This window comes from Bos javanicus, chromosome 7 (genome assembly GCF_032452875.1).
Source record: "Bos javanicus breed banteng chromosome 7, ARS-OSU_banteng_1.0, whole genome shotgun sequence".
In the NCBI taxonomy this organism is placed as follows: domain Eukaryota; kingdom Metazoa; phylum Chordata; class Mammalia; order Artiodactyla; family Bovidae; genus Bos; species Bos javanicus.
In genome coordinates, this window is record NC_083874.1 from 7853116 (window position 1) to 7871000 (window position 17885).

The window sequence follows — 17885 nt, forward strand, 5'->3', positions numbered from 1 at the left end:
AGGGATACGCCTGCGAGCGGTGAGGCACTTAGCACAGGAGCAAAACTAGCAAGCTACGAACACCGACCCGGAACAACCGGAAGGCCAGCCGGGGTGGTAAAGGAGGGCCCGCCGTGAACTACGACCAATGGTATCGCGTAACAGGGGTGACGTATGCGCCTGGTCTACCAGTAGAGGACGGCGGGAAGTGCGTTGAGCGCATGCGTCCTGTGGTAGCCTAGAAAAAGGAGCTGCTTGGCGGGCGGAGCTGAAGACATGGATCAGGGCTACGGAGGTTGGTGTGGGCGACTCTGCGGGGTGGGGCGGGAAGGTAGTGTCCGGGCACAGTTCCGACGCGGTGCAGGGGGCCGCGGGCCGGAGACTACACCCGAGCGCGGTTACCGCAGTTTGGTTTTGCGGAGAGGCGGCCGGGACGCGCGCGCGCAGCTCATTGGACCTCGGCCCTGTCGTTCCCGGGGCGCTGCGTGCGATTGGCCGACGGGGCCTGAGGACGTTGGCCGAGTTCGGCGGGCCGACGCTGGGGCGGACTTCGGGGGGCGCTTCAGGCAGTCGGGGTCGTTTCAGTTTTTCAGCCCCGGCTGGGTCGGCCGGGCCCTGCCGAACCCCGCCGCTCGCAGGCCCGGTGTCCCTTTTGGAAGACGCCACAAAATGGCGGCGCCGGGAGGCGGAGCCATGACGGGACTCGTGGGGCACGGGATCTGTGGCTTGGGACCGAGACGAGACCGCTGCCTCTTCCAGGGCTGTCGTGCCTGCCTGTCTGGGAACCTGCGGGGTTGGCTGGGGCCTCCGTACGGCACAGGAGGCCTGGGGCGCTGATCCCGAAGGCCGTGTGGGCTGCGCAGATTCCGACCCCTTGCCGCCAGCCGGGCGGTGCAGACAGCGGGACCTAGTGCAGCCTCTGCAGTGATTAGCCTCACTGGGCGCCTGTCGCGGACCTGGCTCAAGCACATCTGGGACAAGATACTGAGGGTCAGATGCGGGGTACCTTCTTGATCAAAGCCTGGAAACTCGTTGTGCTCTGGGGTCGTGACAGACGGTGGTTCTCCTAAAGGTTGTCTTCTGTGGTGGCCTGGAGACGCCAGAGGGGTTGTGTGAGGTGGAAAGTGCCCTTTACCCACTTGGATTTCAGGGTCTGCGGCAGGACGGACCTCGAGCGACCTGCTCTGTCTCTGGAATCTGAGCCTCCTAGGAGGCCTTTGCTGCGTGCTGGAAGCCGCGTTTACCTGCAGGGAACAGTTGGAATATGCAGGACTGGGCTTGACCCGGCGCGGATCTCTGTCCGGGCTTGTGAGGTTCAGACACGGGCGATCAGATCTTGGCTGCTTCAGGGAAGGCGCGTGTTTTGAAAGGGCAGCATTAGCAGGAGGCCAGCAGCTGAAATTGCAGAGAAGCAGAAAGGTCCTGATGTCCTGGTGTGCTTGGGTGGCTCCAAGGTCGTTGAGTGGTTCAGCCTGGTTCTCCGGTCTTTTCTGCAGTCTGACTGGATCTCACCATTCTTTGCCTGCTTCCCTAACCAGACTTTTCAGCTAGTAATAATCCTGCCTTACCTGTGCTCATAGCTTAGAGGGGTTACACCCTGCTCCCCTTCCTACCTACCAAAAAACCTTTTCAGGCTCGGTTTAAGTGCAACGGCCTCCCAGAATCTGTAGCTTTTCCACCTAGAGTTGTTTATTTCTTAAGACTTGTTGCAGTTTAAGAGTTGCTCCTTGGCCAGCGGAGGCACCTCGATCTGGGTCCAGGTCCTCCTCTTCCTGCTCCTTAACATGTTCTTGGGCAAGTGACTTATACTCTGGAACCCCTGTGTACAACAGAGTGAACAGTACCTATTTCAAGGGTCTTGAGGTTATGTGAACGGTTTATGCTTCTTAGTTAGACCAGTGCCACAGAATTGGTCAGTTGCTATTAGAATCACTACTCTGCTTTTCTGCTGCATAGACGTGGAAATCTGTGTGACGGGAGATAACCTTCAGCAGGGTGACTTCAGTTCAAGTCCCATAACATCTGAGCCTTAGCTCCCTACCTCCCTCTGAATGGCATTCTGGGATCACCAGCTGAGTGTCAGTCTCGTGTGGGCATACAGTAGGCATTCATCTAATGGTTTGGATTGTCTTGGTAAGAACATTCGTGCTCAGTCGCTAACTGACGTCCAGCTCTTGCAACCCCATGCACTGCAGTCCACGAGACTTTTCTGTCCATGGGATTTTCCAGGCAAGAGTACCGGCATGAGTGGCCATTTCCTACTCCAGTCCTGGTCGGAGAAGGCAATGGCACCCTACTCCAGTACTCTTGCTGGAAAATCCCATGGACCGAGGAGCCTGGTGGGCTGCAGTCCATGGGGTCGCTAAGAGTCGGACATGACTGAGCGACTTCACTTTCACTTTTCACTTTCATGCATTGGAGAAGGAAATGGCAACCCACTCCAGTGTTCTTGCCTGGAGAATCCCGGGGACAGCGGAGCCTGGTGGGCTGCCTTCTATGGGGTCGCACAGAGTCAGACACGACTGAAGCGACTTAGCAGTAGCAGCAGCAACTCCAGTCCTGGTAGGAGAGAAGGGAGGTATTTGAGAGAGAGGAGGCTTTGCAGAGTTGAAGTCATTTAGCAGGTGTGAATGGTTACCTGCGCCCAGCTCAGTGCCAGGCTGGAGACACAGATGAAGAGGGACCAGATAGATGCTGTCATGGGAGTGTCCGGAGGGGCCGGGGGAGCCACCAGAGAGGAATGCCATCTGATGCCTCAGGACCAGGCTGAAGCCCTGGGACTTCAAGGCCCAGGGGAGCATTGGAGAGTTCAGAGTCAAAAGAAGCAAGGCCTATAGAGGCACAGCTGTTGGCTCCAGATAATCAAAGTTTGTTCCCAGTTATGAGGTTCTTACGGCTGCTGGAGGGGCTGGGGGTGGGGACTATGTCCTAATGGTGAGTGAGCTGGTAGCTAGTCCTGTGTCTTCCTCAGTTGTGGGTTGAGGCTTAGGTCAAGGTCCCTCAGCAGGCGATGGACCAAACTGGCGCGGAGGCCCATCCTCCTCCTCTTTTTTCTGCTTTGACCTCAGGCAGGTGGAGTGTGATAATGCAAAAGCCAGCTGTGGGGTGACTTGGGGGGCATTGTTGTGGTTGTGCTGCCTTCTTGTAAGGGTGGCACTCATCCCCTTCAAGGAGATTCCTTTATGCTCCTCAGAAGCACTTGTTCTCTGGTGTGAGAAATATGACTGTAACTCACAAATATGTTCACAGGTTATGGGGCGTGGAGTGCTGGACCTACCAACACCCAGGGTAAGTGAGACCTGCTTGTCAGGGAGGCATGGGCTACCCCCCGCCAGCACTAGCATGAACATAGCTGGAACCAGGAAGCCTTTTTTGTAAAGGGCCAGATAGTAAATTTTTTGACTTTGCAGGCTACATGGTCTCTATAGTGCAGAAGCCACCATAGACAGTTTATAAACAAGAAGGTAGGACTCTGTGCCAGTAATGTTCACATAAAGACACTGAGATTTGCATGCCATGTGATTTCCATTATGTCATCGAACAGTCTTTATTTTAACAATTTCTGTTGTTCTATCTTAAGTCAATAGTTGAAGGTATAACCAAAGATTTTTATAAATAATACTTTTCAGTAGTTGTAGACTTAATGGGATTGATCAGATAGTACATAGAACTTCATATGCACACCCACAGCCTATCTTCGACCCAGGCACAATTCCCCTAATTATTATAGTTAGCAGAATGTGTTACAGTTTATAAGCCAGTGTTCATACAATGTATGGTCTATAGTTCACATGAGTTTTTACTCTGTTACACAGTTTTGTGAGTTTTGACAGATATGAAAATGTGTCCTTTGTCAGAATTTGCATTTTATGGAGTATTCGTTTAAAAACATAAAACCCATTCTTAGCTTGTGGGCCCTACAAAAACAGGGCTGTGGACTAGATTTGGCCCTGGGCCCGTCCATGGACGCTGCTCAGGAGTCCTCATCATGGTACTTAGTGTGTTCGAAGAACTAGAATGTGCTCTCTGGTGGGCCAGGTTTTCTGCTTTTTGCCAGCATTTGTTCCAGGGGATTGGTTGAAGGTTTCCTTTGTTTTCTGAGCCTGGGACTTGGCCCTTGCCCCACTGGCAGCAGGGTCGCTTTTGAGTCGCTTTTCCACCTATCACCTAGTTTCCCAGCAGGAGGCCTTCTGTGTTGCTCAGGCACACAGTGTCCCTGCTCAGTTGAGCTGGGGACATGATTCTCCACCAGTGCACTCCATGCTGTTGGCGGTGCCTTAGATCTGGCGCCGGGTGAAAACTGGCACTTTAGAACAGCTCTGCCTGGGGACCTGGCCTGGCAGCCTCTTCGCTGCTCGCCCACGCTGGACAAGCTTCCTGGGAAAAGACTGTAGTGTCCTTTCTGTTGCCCTAAAGGACAGCTTACTTAGGAGAGATGCCCTGGTTATGCTTAGCTGAGCATTTCTGTAGGAAGTGAGTTTTACAGCTAGTGGACCGCACCTTTCCTGACCTCAGTGGGCAACCAAGGGGGCCTCCTTGCAGCACTGACCTAGCCACCCCCGGCTCTGGCCCTGTGGATGGTGGAGTAAGGTGACAACCGTCCTTCAGTGTCTGGGCTGGGGCTGGGGTTGGGGTGTGGAACTAGGTCTTACATGCCTTCGTTTTGTAAACCGACATCTTGTATGTTTTTGTTTCTTCTAATTTAAGGTACATATGGAACTGGTGTGGCCAGCTGGCAAGGTAAGCCCTTCTAGGGGTCTGTGGGTGGGTAAGTAGGCCTCTGACCAGCTACCTAGAGGGGCTGGGGTGCAGGGACCCCCATCTCCCATCCTTGGTGTGCTCACAGTTGTCCTGAAGGCTCAGCAGACTGGATCTGAGATATGGGGGAGTGCTGGGGGCAGGCCTCCGAGGGAGCTTACTGGAGGTAGCGGGTAGGGAGGGTTGTGGTGGTGGTCTGTTCTTTGGTGGGTCCATCAGTCTTCCAACTGCCAGCTCCTGGGCTCTCTGGCTTTGGATGAGAAGCAAGTCCTATGATTCGGTATAAAAAACCCACTGCTCAGAGTTGAGGCCGTGCCCTCCTGCCGCCTGTTGGCAGGTGACGTGTGCAGTGCTGGGGCAGGGGCAGTAGCCCTTGATCCCAGGACCCTTTTCCTTCTTCACAGGCAGTGGGTGCTCCTTGCCTGACTTGTCCCCCAGGGACTGGTCTTGTAGCTGCTGAGATCTGACTTAGCTCTTCCTCCCTCCATCAGGTTATGAAAACTACAATTACTATGGTGCCCAGAACACCAGCGTCACCACAGGAGCAACTTACAGCTACGGCCCAGCCTCATGGGAGGCCACCAAGGCCAGCGACGGCCTGGCGCCTGGGGGCCCTGCCATGCACATGGCTTCTTACGGCCCAGAACCATGCACTGACAGTTCTGACTCCCTCATCGCCAAGATCAACCAGCGTTTGGACATGATGTCCAAGGAAGGAGGAAGGGGCGGGAGCAGCAGCGGTGGGGAGGGCATGCAGGACCGGGAGAGGTGATTATAGACCTGAGTCCTTCCCCGGGGTCCCACGTGCCCCGCTTTGTATAGAGGAAGTGGGCACCTGCTCGTCCTGGGAGGGCTCTTCCCCAGCTCCCTCCTCAGTGTAGGGCAGATAAGTTGAGCCTTTGTTGGGGCAGAGGCATTTGGTAGGACTTGCTGGTTTCCTGGGTGGTGGGCCTTAGGGCATGCCCGTTAGCTCAACTATGTAAGACCCCTTACTTCTGCATCAGGCACCCAGCATCTTCTCCCTGTTCCTGCGGCCAGGGTTTCACTCCCCTTGTTCAGTGGTGTTTCAGAGGGATTCAGTATGTTTTACTTTGTGAGCATCTCAGAGGGGTGCATGGCAGTTTGGTTTTGCTGCTCTGAATGTAGGGAGGTGTGCTTTGCAGGAGGCGTTGAGATCGTGCCTGGACAGTGTGGTGATGGGTTGTGCTTTCTTTGCAGCTCCTTTCGCTTCCAGTCGTTTGAGTCCTATGATTCCAGGCCTTGCCTGCCTGAGCACAATCCCTACCGCCCCAGCTACAGCTACGACTATGACTTTGACCTGGGGCCCAATCGCAATGGTGGCTTTGGTGGTCAGTACAGTGACTGCCGGGACCCAACCCGTGAGCGGGGCTCCCTCGATGGCTTCATGCGGGGCCGCGGCCAGGGCCGCTTCCAGGACCGGAGCAACCCCAGCACATTTATGCGCAGTGACCCCTTCATGCCACCTGCAGCCACCTCTGAGCCTCTTTCTACTCCGTGGACAGAGATGAACTATGTGGGTGGGCGGGGCCTTGGAGGCCCCTCCCCCAGCAGGCCCCCACCTTCCCTCTTCTCCCAGTCCATGGCCCCTGACTTTGGCATGATGGGCATGCAGGGGGCAGGTGGTTATGACAACTCTGTGCCCTATGGATGTGGCCGGTCACAGACCCGGATAAGAGATCAGGTAAGCCTTTGCCAAGCTCTAACCTGCCTTGTTTGTGTTTTTTTATATGTTTATCTTTAAAGTATTTTAGAGATCTTCCGAGACCTTATGTCACTTTTTTAAAGTGCAGTTCAACTTCTAGTGAAAATGTGCAGAGTTGTGCAACCTTCATTTTTCACTATTATGTAATTAAGAGTGTTTCCATCATCCCAGAAAGAAACCTGTCGTTTCCTCTTCTCTCCCTCAATGCATGGCAACAGTTAATCTAGCTTTTGTCTCTCTAGATGTCCTTCTGGACATTTCATATGAAGGCAGTCATGTAATACGTGGCCTTTTGTGTCCAGCTTCTTTCACTCAGCATAAAGTTTTTGTGTTTCGGCGGGGGGGTGAGGGTGGGAGAGGTTCCAACTATGGTGTCTTCCTTTGCTTTCTGAAAGACCTTTTTTGCCCTTGCTCTCTGACCTGACAATCCCTTTGTTCTTCATTGCTCTGGGGACAAATGGGGACCATCAGAGTAAGCAATACATGGGAGTGTGCTTCTCTTTGTAGCCTCGGCGGAGAGGGTTCAATCGCTGTGGTCCAGAAAGCTTGGGCAGGAAACGGAAGCAGCTGCAGATTTATGACGAGCCTGACACCAAACAAGCTCGAGCTGACAGTGAGGGAGATTTTTCTGAAAACGGTATGCCCTAGGGCCAGTAGGCCAGGGTGGGTATAAGATGGGTCAGCTGCATGTTTGGTGTTCTGCCTGCCTGTCTGGACAGCGCACACAGGGGAACTCAATGACGTGTGTCACTCGCAGTGCCACAGTCCCCACTGTAGTCAGGATGAGCACAGTCACTCTGGACAGTGAGTTTGGGAAGTGAAAACAGGGAGTGGGCCCACTGCCAGGGGCTGACTTTCTTTATTCCTTTGTGTTTGGTAGATGATGGAGCTGGTGACTTCCGATCAGGAGATGAAGAATTCAGGGGTGTAAGTTCGCCTTTACCGATCAACCTCCAGTGTCTCTAGTGTGGGATTTCTTCCTTTAGTGTCTTCCTCACAGAGAGGCAGGAACAGCTGCTGTGGTAGATTCAACTCCACCTTATGAGTCAATTTAATAATCAGACTTGCAGCTCGGTTTCTGAGAGTTTTCCACTTGAAACAATCCTTGTTTTCCTGAAAACGTTCCCAGCCCTCTCCCCAGCCATTCCTAGGTCCTCACAGTGATGTGCCTGGCTGCCACATGGTAACTGCAGTGGCCACGTAGGCTGAGGCTTTCAAATAGGCACTGAAGACTCATTTACTTACCAGCTCTATGCTGGTGCTGAGTTGTATCCCTGTCCTTCAGCTCTTAAAACCAGTCATGGGAGATGGGTGTCAGAGGCTGGCTCTTAGCCAGGACCAGGCACAAGTACCTGGGGTGCAAGCCTTTGCTGCCTCCTGCAAACTCTAATCCAAGTCTGGGGCAGGACAGGAAATCTGGGCGTGTGAAGCTTCATCCCGGGGCTTCTGATGATCAGATGAGGTTAGGGGCGGGGAGGAAGGCCCTGGGTACAGTGACTTTTCAGCTCCTCTGATTATCTTGCTTGTCCCTTGTCTAGATTGTTTAGATGTTGAGTCTGGGAATTTCTGTATACCTGCTGATAGATCTGTATATCAGCTTGATGTCTAAGAACTGGGTTCAGTTATATGAGTTTTTATCTATACCTGACTCGTTATCATTTTTGGTAGATGTAAATGTAGCTGGGAAATGTCATAAAGCCCATTTTCAGGAAAGAGTGCTAGGACTAGCTTTTTCTACAAATCGGGGTTTCTCGACATTGTTGATGGATGCACTTTGGGTATCCCATGTGCAGAGGTGTGCATTTGCCAGAGGTAGGAGCCTGGTGGGCTGCCGTCCACGGGGTCACACAGAGGCGGACATGCCTGTAGCAGCAGCAGCAGCAGTTCTCTAGATTTAGAAAGAACTGAAAGCTAGTCTGTGTCTTTAATTTAAAAAAAGCAAGTTAGTTGTTAGCACAGAGCCTCAGAAGGCAAGCAGGACTAGTGGCAGGACGCTCAGGCCCCATCCCGTGGCCCTGGGACTTGTCCTGACGCGCTGTGGCTGTGTTCCTGGTGGCAGGGGGCTTGGCTGCTTGTGGAGAGCTCTAAAAATTCCACCTCACATTGTGCCTTTGTGCCCTTTTTCAGGAGGACGAATCCTTTGACTCCGGGAGACAGAGAGGTAGGCATCCCCCAGCATCCCTTTGAGCTTTCTTGTGTCTGCCCAGCTGCCCTGTACTCACTGCCTGATACCCAGCTGAGCTGGGCTTCTGAGCAAGGTTGGAGGAGGGGCTGGAGACTCAGGGCAGAAGAGGGGCCGTGGCTGCCAGGTGGGCCTTGGCCTTGCCACTCACTCTGAGGCTTTGCCTTGGTGTTTGCAGCAACACTTGCTGGAAATGGGTCTGTTTGCCTCACTCAATGCAGGCCCTGGAGGCAGGGGGAACTCATCGCTGGGTGTCTGCAGTAGCTTGAAGTGGTAGGGAGGAGAGAGTCTCAGAAATGCAAAAGAGAAGAGAAAAGGCACCCTCCAGCCTGTCTTCTCTGTTCCCCCTTTGGCCAGTGCAGGTCCCTGTACTGTTTGCTCCTGGGCTTCATTCTGTCCACAGCCCCCTTGCTTGCCAGGCCAGGGCCGTGCTTCTGGCCTCTGTGGTGGGGACACTGGCACAGTGTGGGGCAGAGATCAGATGCCTGCCTGGGAGGGGCGCAGGGGGTGGGGGGCCTGGATCCTCCAGAGGCAGGCACTGCTCAGCAGGCCCCAGCAGTTCCAGTGTGAGAGACTTAAGAGTCACAAATGAGTGGCAAGAACAGAGGAACGTTGAGCCCTTTAGGAGGGGTGTGGAGAGGCAGCCACTTGTTTCTCTCCTGTTCCCGTGGGTATGTCCATAGCTGGTTTCGCACAGGCTGCTCCCATTAATTATGAAGGCCCTGACTTAGATGCTCCTTCTCTTACATGTTCAGGTTTAGCCAACCCTCTGAGGTCCTCCTGCCCTGTTTATTGAAGCGATTACATCCATAGCATGGGACCACAGAGCATTTAGCGGCTCGTGCAGCGGGGTAAATGCTAAAGCAAAGGTGACATGTTTATTGCGCACAGGTCCTGCTGCCTGCCCGGGATGACTTTGCTATTAAACAGCAGTAATAGTTTCAGGCAGTGATCTCTTGCCAAAAATCCCACACGCCCTTTTGAGAGGCTTCTGAGCAGCGCACGCCGGTCGCCATCTTCGTGGGACAGTCTCGTGACTGGCATCAGGGGTAGGGGTTACAGTTCAGATGCTTATCCAACCTTGTTTCAGCATCCGGCCCTGGCCCTGAGCCACGGTGAGGCAGCCTGGCCCAGGCTGCACCTCTGGGCTGCACGGCTCTCTCCGGAGCTCCCGCGCTGGCCCCATGGGGTGGACGGAGGACCGTTTGGTCTCTTCCCATTTTTATTTCTGGGATTGCTTCCTGCATATCGCTGGGAAAGCCAGAGATTGATGGTTCTTGTGAGTGGGAGGTAGAGTCTGGGCCAGCAGGGATTGTCAGACCTGCTGAGGCCCTAGCTCAGAGGAGGCTGGCAGGACGGCTGTCATAGCCCACCTGGCAGTGGGACAGAGGGCGGCAGAGTGGCTGGCGTCACTCTCTGAGGCCGTCCAGCTGCTGCCTGGGGAGAATCGCTTCTGTCTCCTTAAGTAACATTGGGAGAAGACCCAATGGTAGGGTGCTGGACCGGAAAAGCAACATAAGGAAGGACAGAGCAAGTGGGCCGTAGTGTGAGTGGGGTGGGCGGGCCGTGTCCCTGGCCCATCCCAACCTTATCAGGCCCTGGGGGGGGAGTGATGTGACTCCCCTGGGAACTGCTCAGGGTTCTCATCAAAGGCCCACTCCTTTTGGGAGCCTTTGACAGCCCCTTGCTGCCTCAGGGTGTCCTGACCCTGCCATGCGTGGAGGGCACAGCAGGGCATGGGGTATGGTGGCACAGCTGTGGCCCCCGTCAAAGCCCTGGTGCTCAGCACCTCTACAGGCTCCTCAGAGGGTCTGGAAGGGACTTCTCTGTTGCAGGAGAGAAGGACGACGAAGACGATGAAGTGAAGAAGAGAAGGGAAAAGCAGAGGAGGAGAGACAGGATGCGAGACCGAGCAGCTGACAGGTGAGGAGGTGAGGAGGCAGATGAGGTGAGCATAGTCAAGGCTCTCCTGAGCGCATCTGTCTTCACTCCGTAGTGTTGGGGGTGAGGGGCCTCGTCACCTCATTTCCAACCCCCCCACCCACCCCTCAGGGCCTGATAAGGTTGGGATGAGCTGGGGAGACACGGCCTGCCCACCCCACTCATACTACGGCCCACCTGCTGTCTGTGTCCTTCCCTATCTTGCTTTTCCAGTCCAGCAGCCTACCATCTGACTCTGGGTGTGTGTCAGGAAAGCCTTGTCAGGTCAATGGGAGACAAAACTTGGGAAACATACTGAGTCTTATCCTTGTTGGTGTTGCTTGCCCTCCTGCAGGCCTGTGAGGAGTTCCCTTGTCTCTTGGCTGTCATCCCAGACAGGTGAAGTGTATTTAGCCAAGCTGCCAAGGTGTTCTGGGTGCCTTGTCCATATAAATCCAAACCACTTGTGGAGTTTGACATGTATAGAAGTCAAACTTCAAGATTTAAAAGCAGCAGTGCAAACCGCAAAGGGCATTGGTATGAGCACACTGCACCTCTCCTCATAAACCACTGGAGTACATGGTTGATGAGGCCTTGACCAAGCTGGCTACTTCCCTGTGCGCAGGTTCTCTTGAAGACTTGAGAGGAAATCCTTGCCCTTAAGGCTCAAATGGGGATAATGGTTTTCCTGTGCAAGTAACACTTAGCAAAAGAACAAACAGTAGAGGCTGGAAAGCGGGGAAGGAGGAGTTCCAAGTATTGCAGAATTCACTGAAATCTTATCTTTAAACAGATGAATAAAAATGACAGTCATTCTAGATCTGTTTTCATGCCACATGGGAATTGAGATTAATTTTAAAGGAATCTTTAGACTGCCCTGGGCTTCCCTTGTGGCTCAGCTGGTAAAGAATCCGCCCACAATGCAGGAGACCTGGGTTTGATGCCTGGGTTGGGAAGATCCCCTGGAGAGGGAAAGACTACCCACTCCAGTATTCTGGCCTGGAGAATTCCAGGGACAGTCCATGGGGTCGCAAACAGTCAGACACGACTGAGCGACTTTCACTTAGACTGCCTTAGTGACTAATGATCCTCAAAAACATTGGAGAAGCTGTCACAGGGGAGGTCAAGATGCAGCAGAGAACCGGGAACCCTGTATTTATTTGGTGGCTTCCTGACAGTTGTGCACACAGGACCCAGGAGATTTTCCTCTTCACTCCTCTTTCGGGGGTATCTGCAAAGGCAAGGCTGTCTTGTGGCACTTGTCCAGCAGAACTCTGATTTGGCAGAGGAGGATTCCTGAGTGGCACAGGGCCTCTGCTCTTAGACCCATGAGGAGCAGAGCTGAGGGAAGCAACACCCAGCTCTGGGTGTTTGGGAGTCTGTCTGTAGGGTGCTCTCACCTGGTCATACGGCATGTATGTATCTGGTGAGATTTTGAAAGCACACAACGAAGAAACCTCAGTTTTCATCCTTAGGTATCATGTGTCCTTCCGTTGAGTCCCATTGGCGAACTGAGATCATGTGAGTTTTGAATTTTATGAGATCATCAGGAATTCTGTGGTACTAAATGGGGTCAGTTGTCTTGTATCTTCCAAGTGGCTGCAGAAAGAAACATCTGAGAAGCTATGGAGTTGGGTTCTAGGTCCTCAGAGCAATGGGCTAGAGACTTAGGGAATCCACAGTTCTGAAAAGTCTCCACCTCTTTGGGCCAAAAAAAGTGGTATGGTAGTAAAGTGCTACAGTAATCATTTTCCTGAAATACTTGCAAGGTTGTACTCTGATTCTTTTTTTTTTTCTTCTTTGTACTCTGATTCTTAATATGGAGAAGCTTGGAGTAACTGTTACTCTGATGCAGAGATAAGCTGGTTATCTCCAACACTGCTTTTCGTTTTGTCTTCCTTCTCCAGGATTCAGTTTGCTTGTTCCGTGTGCAAGTTCCGTAGCTTTGAAGATGAAGAAATCCAGAAGCATTTGCAAAGCAAGTTTCACAAAGAGACACTGCGCTTTATAAGTACCAAGCTGCCTGACAAGACGGTGGAATTCCTCCAGGTAAATCACACTCAGCCTCCATCACGGCGTGTCCCAGTGATCCTGCAGGTGTTGAATCCCCGGCGGAGAAGGGAAGCCTAAACTAGGTCCAGACTTCTTTTTCCAGAATAGCAGCATGCAGGTCCCTGAGGCAGAAGGACAGTGAGAGCTCCACTCATTGTAGTTCGCATTAATTCTGCCCATGGAGCTGCTCTGATGGCTGTCTTCCAATCCTGAGATAAGATAAGACAGCTGAGATAAGGCTGTCACCACCCACCGTGGGCTTGGCAGCCACCCTTGGTGAGCTGCCGCTGGTACAGTTGGAAAAATACCCACATGCGCCATCTCCCCTCATTTCATTCTCCCCTCATTCACTCCCAACCTCTCTAGGAATACATTATAAACAGAAATAAGAAAATTGAGAAACGGCGTCAGGAACTGATGGAGAAGGAAAGTACAAAACCAAAACCAGATCCTTTCAAAGGTGAGTTACGATCTGAGGTGGAGGGTGGGTGTTAGTCCAGATCACAGAGCCCAGGTCAGAGTGGCTGAAAATGTGACAAAGTGAAGACAAATGGGAGGGGCGCTTACCAGGAGAAGGAGACCTTCATGTGTGGCCTAAGGTAGATGACAGTTCTACAGGCAGCTTATTGGGGTGCTATTTAAGCACTCTGATGTTTTTCCTGCTTAGCATGAAGAGAAAGGACCGAAGGATGAGAAAAGTTAAAAATAAAGTTCCCAGGTGCGGAGGCCTTGTGTTCTGTCTCCATGTACCTGCTGGAGGGCAGGTGATGCGTGTCTCAGATTCTGGCCTTACTAAATCCTTAGGGCCATGGGGAGAAAATGTGAGCCCTGATGGGGAGTGAGTGGGAGAGAAGCATCACTTGGATGCCGACCCAAATCCCACAAGACTGGGGTGTTGTCAACAGGGATTGGCCAGGAGCACTTCTTCAAGAAAATAGAGGCTGCTCACTGCCTGGCCTGTGACATGCTGATCCCGGCGCAGCCCCAGCTCCTCCAGCGGCACCTGCACTCTGTTGACCACAATCACAATCGCCGGGTGAGTGCCCCCCTGGTGTGGGGTGGGGCAAGCAGTCCTGGCTGTAGTGCGAGGGGTTCAGAACTTTGTGTGTCTCATGTGGAAGTGAACATCTTTAGGGGCTTTTGCCATATTCCATCAAGTCCATCATTTCATGAAGTGATTGTAACATGCACCCCAGTTTCTATTAAAATGTGAGGAAAATGTGTTGCTTAAGATTGACTAAACACAGTAGCTGGAAATTTTCCCAGGTTGAGAATATTCCCTGTAAGTCACATGAGTAAATTCCCCAGTTGCTGAAAAACTGGATTTCTTACAAGCTGAGGCTGAGGACCACTCAGAGCAGAATGGTCTGGAGGACTCAGGGTCAGGGATTGGTTTGATCCTTACTAGCTGATGGGGCCTGAGGCTAAATGCCAGAGTATTGGCAGGTGGTTGTTGTTGTTTTTAAATAAAGGGTCAAACTGTAAATATTTTTAGCTTTGCCAGCCATCAGGTCCCTGCCTTAACTTGTTAATCCTCAAGTCTGTGGCTAATGGGCAGAAATGGCCACAGGCCTTAAGTAAAGGGAATGGGTGTGGCCGCATCTGGCCTGCAGGCTCTAGCTTGCCAAGCCCTGGTTTAGCATCTTTGTGGTTAGTTTACCTGACTACCAGATTGGAGCTACCTGGCTGCCCATCATCTCCTGGTATTACTAAAGACCAGACAAAAACCACTGTACAAACAAGGGATTATCATCTGAGTTAGGCTCTAAAACAGTCAAATGTTTGCAGCATTCAGACTTTTCCTATAGAATTTACTTGTAAAGTCAGAATAACTCAGAAAACTGAAAAGAAAAAGCTTGGCCTTCTCCCCTACTGAGTCCACATAGCTTCTGATCTGTAAATGTTTTTATTTCTTCCTTGCTTGTACGTGTGGTACTTGGACATCAGTGGTGTGCCTGCGCTTTTTAAGGTCTCAGACTTATCCCCACTATTTCACAGACTCAGTTCTGATTCTTCTCCAGTGCTTGCTTGCTTTTATTATTGGAGTCCAGCACTTGGGGACTTGCCATACTGAAGAAAGATTTTAGTTGCATAGGACGAATCTCAGAACAACTCAGTGTACCCAGGCTGGTTTATTCTCTCGCTCCTCTGTGCACACCATTTTTAAAAACTCATGTTTGATTCCCTTTGTAGTTGGCTGCTGAACAGTTCAAGAAAACAAGTCTCCATGTGGCTAAGAGTGTTTTGAACAACAGACATATAGTGAAGATGCTGGAAAAATACCTCAAGGTTTGTGCTTCAGAGTCCAGTAGATGGGAAAAGCTTTGGAAATGGAGGATGAACTAACTCTCTGGGTTTGGAATTCTATCCAAAGTGCAGTGTTTAGCATTTCTGAGTCTTTTGAAGAATTGAGAGATGTTGGAATGTATCAGGCTTGGAGATTCCACAACTGTGCATTCCCTGAGACTCAGTGCTTGTCTGGGAACTCTGGGAAATGGTCCTGCTTGATTAATCTGTGCAGTAGTGCTGACTATCACCATGACTGTCTCTTCATAAAATAGCAACCCAAATGATGGTGAAATGTTTACAACAAAACAAAAAAACGAAGTAGATGATAATTCTTCATGTAGATGCTAAAACATATTTTTGCTAGCAGAGACAACCGTAAGATGGGGAACAAGGAAGAGGGAAGAGCTAGCAGTGCCATGGTATCAGGAGCAGAGTAATAAAAAAAAAATCCCAAGGAGGATACCCTGGAGAGGAGTCTGGTTGGAAGAGTCTCTGGTTCCTCCTTCGGAAGCCCATTTTGCTAAGTGCTCAGACCCACGACTTCAACGTTTGGGGCTGGCAGTTAAGATTCAGCATAACCTGACTGGGACGTGTTTGCCCTCCTCTCAGTTATTAATTGCTTCAGTATTTGAAGATTCATTTCATCCGTAAAGGGATAGAATTTAAACAACCAGTGTAAGAACCAGGACTGGTCAGTGTTTTACCTTGAGGCTTAGACAGACTTAAAGTTTCTGGAGTCAGCTGTTAACTCAAGCTTCTAAATACTTGGTTTCGTTTTGGCCCTACCTCATAGCTTCTGGAATCTCAGTTCCCTGACCAGGAGTGAATCCAGGCCGTGGCAGTGAAAGCTCAGAATCCTAAGCGTGAGGCCACCAGGGAACTCCCTACACACCATTATTTTTTTGGTATGTGGGATCTTAGTTTCCCCAACCAGGGATCGAACGCACGTCCCCTGTAGTGGAAGCTAGGAGTCTTAACCACTGGACTGCCAGGAAAGTCCTAAACACTGTATTTTAAAACATTTTCTGATCTGCTAGTGGTACTGTTTAGTAAGTCTCATTTTCTTCACTGTAAAATGGGGGTAACCTTCATGCCTGGGCTGTGTGCTTAAATGAAACTTTAGAAAGAGCCTTGGGACTTTTCCTGGTGGTCCAGTGATGAAGAATATGCCTTCCAGTGCAAGGGATGCTAGTTTGATCCCAGGTCAGAGAACTAAGATCCTACATGCCACGTGGCCAAAAAATCAAAATACAAAAGAGAAGTAGTATTGTGTTAGATTCAATAAAAACTTTAAAAATGGTCCACATTAAAAAAAAAAAAAAGCCTGAACTTCCTGTTAAAATGAGGTTTGGGGTTTTGGGTTTTTTTTTTTAATTGGGTTAAGAATATCTATGACTTTTTAAACCTTTCCTCATCATTGTATGCTTGAATAACAAGTGCAAAATAGTGCTCATGAAGCTTTTCTGAGATGTTTTTTTCTGAGCATGTGTAGGATGGACTCACTTGATGTGATTTAAAATGTTTCTCTTATTGACTCTGCCCATCATGAAAACATGAACTCCCAGCAGCCTGAGCCTCAGTCTCTCGTTTGGACAGTTGTTTAGACCGCACTAACCTGGGTTTCCTCTTCTTGGCCAGGGTGAAGACCCTTTCACCAGTGAAGCTGGTGATGCAGAAATAGAAGGAGATGAGCCTTTAGGAAGTGAGGATAAGGAGGAGACCCCTGAGGAGGTGGCAGCCCAGGTCTTGGCTGAGGTGGTTACGGCAGCAGTGAGGGCAGTGGATGGTGAGGACGCTCCTGCTCCAGAAAGTGGGGAGATGCCGGCCGAACGGGACGGCCCCACAGACACGTCCGAAGCCACCAGTAGTCCCTACCCCGAAGCAGAGACTCCCTGCAGAGTGGCGCCTGGGAAGGGCAGCACTGACGGAGAAGCTGCAGGTGAAGCTGCGGAGGCTGGAGTCGAAGTGGAGGCCATGGCAGCAGAGTCAGAAAGCACCGTGACAGCCACAGCTGCTGCAGAAGCCACAGTGGAACAGACTGATGCAGAGTCCAAAGATGCTGTTCCCACAGAATGATCCTTCTTTCCCTGTTTCAAGGGATATGTTATATAATGCATTATTCTCTCTCCTTTGGTTTGTAAGTAGTACTAGGGTATGTGATACTGGAATATTATTTTGGCAAAGAGACACAGCCATTTCCTTCAGAAAAGTGTACCTCACAGGCTTGTCTCAAAGAGTCGTGTGGCTTTCTGCCTTGGTGTGAAGGCTGTAAAAGTTGTACATTCCCCCAAGTGGCTGTGACATCTCTCTTTACATGATAGTTGGAATAATAAAAGTTGGATAATTAGACCTTGCTGATACTTTGCTTGTTAAATACAGCCACTGGCTGAATGCACCCCTTTTTATTTTTTGGTCTGGGAGCAGTTCAATACTAGGATGTATCTTGCTTTATAAAGCTTTTACTGTTTTTGTTAAAGTTTCAAGAATTTACTTTGGCTTCGGTTTTTGATCTCTGCTTTTGTGGTGCACTGTGTGGTGTGTGGTCCTCCTTCACAAGAGGCAGCAGAATCTTGGTAACATGTGATTTGATTCTGTCACGTCAGTGAATTCTCAAAGGCCTGAAGAATCTTACACGTGAACCACTGGAAGCACACCTACTTACCCTCAAGAATGAGGATATTTTGCTTGGGGCATTGTTTCCCAACTTTTAGTCCTTGGTGAATCACCTTTGCAATGTTTTACCTCATTTGTGACCCACCTCTGCATTACTTCAGGGTTTCTTGTTTTTCTTTAAATTGAGTTACTTTTACTTAAATATATTTAAAAAGAAAATTTGATGTCTTGTGAATGGAAAATCAATATAAATTGCCATAGAGATACCTATCTGTGGAAAGTGAATAAACATTTTATTTTAGATAAATATTCCTTTGGAAGTTTCTGAATCTGTAAGAAAGAAAAGCTAGCATGTGTTGAAGGTTAGTA

The 17885-nt window shown here is 50.7% G+C and overlaps 1 protein-coding gene across 2 annotated transcripts; it reads left to right on the plus strand.

Moving 5' to 3' along the window:
* Positions 1–61: 61 nt before the first annotated feature.
* On the plus strand, positions 62–17252 carry AKAP8 (A-kinase anchoring protein 8). 2 transcript variants are annotated; one of them, XM_061421795.1, is made up of 14 exons: positions 62–274; positions 3229–3267; positions 4687–4719; positions 5229–5505; positions 5956–6439; positions 6968–7097; positions 7341–7387; positions 8588–8621; positions 10478–10565; positions 12470–12611; positions 12981–13074; positions 13520–13650; positions 14808–14903; positions 16542–17252. In XM_061421795.1, the coding sequence occupies exons 1-14, from the start codon at positions 256–258 to the stop codon at positions 16977–16979; spliced, it is 2052 nt and encodes a 683-aa protein (XP_061277779.1). In that variant the 5' UTR covers positions 62–255; the 3' UTR covers positions 16980–17252. The 2 variants fall into 2 exon arrangements, with proteins under 2 accessions (XP_061277779.1, XP_061277780.1); XM_061421796.1 differs by lacking the exon at positions 62–274 and adding an exon at positions 301–969.
* The last annotated feature ends 633 nt before the right edge of the window (positions 17253–17885 follow it).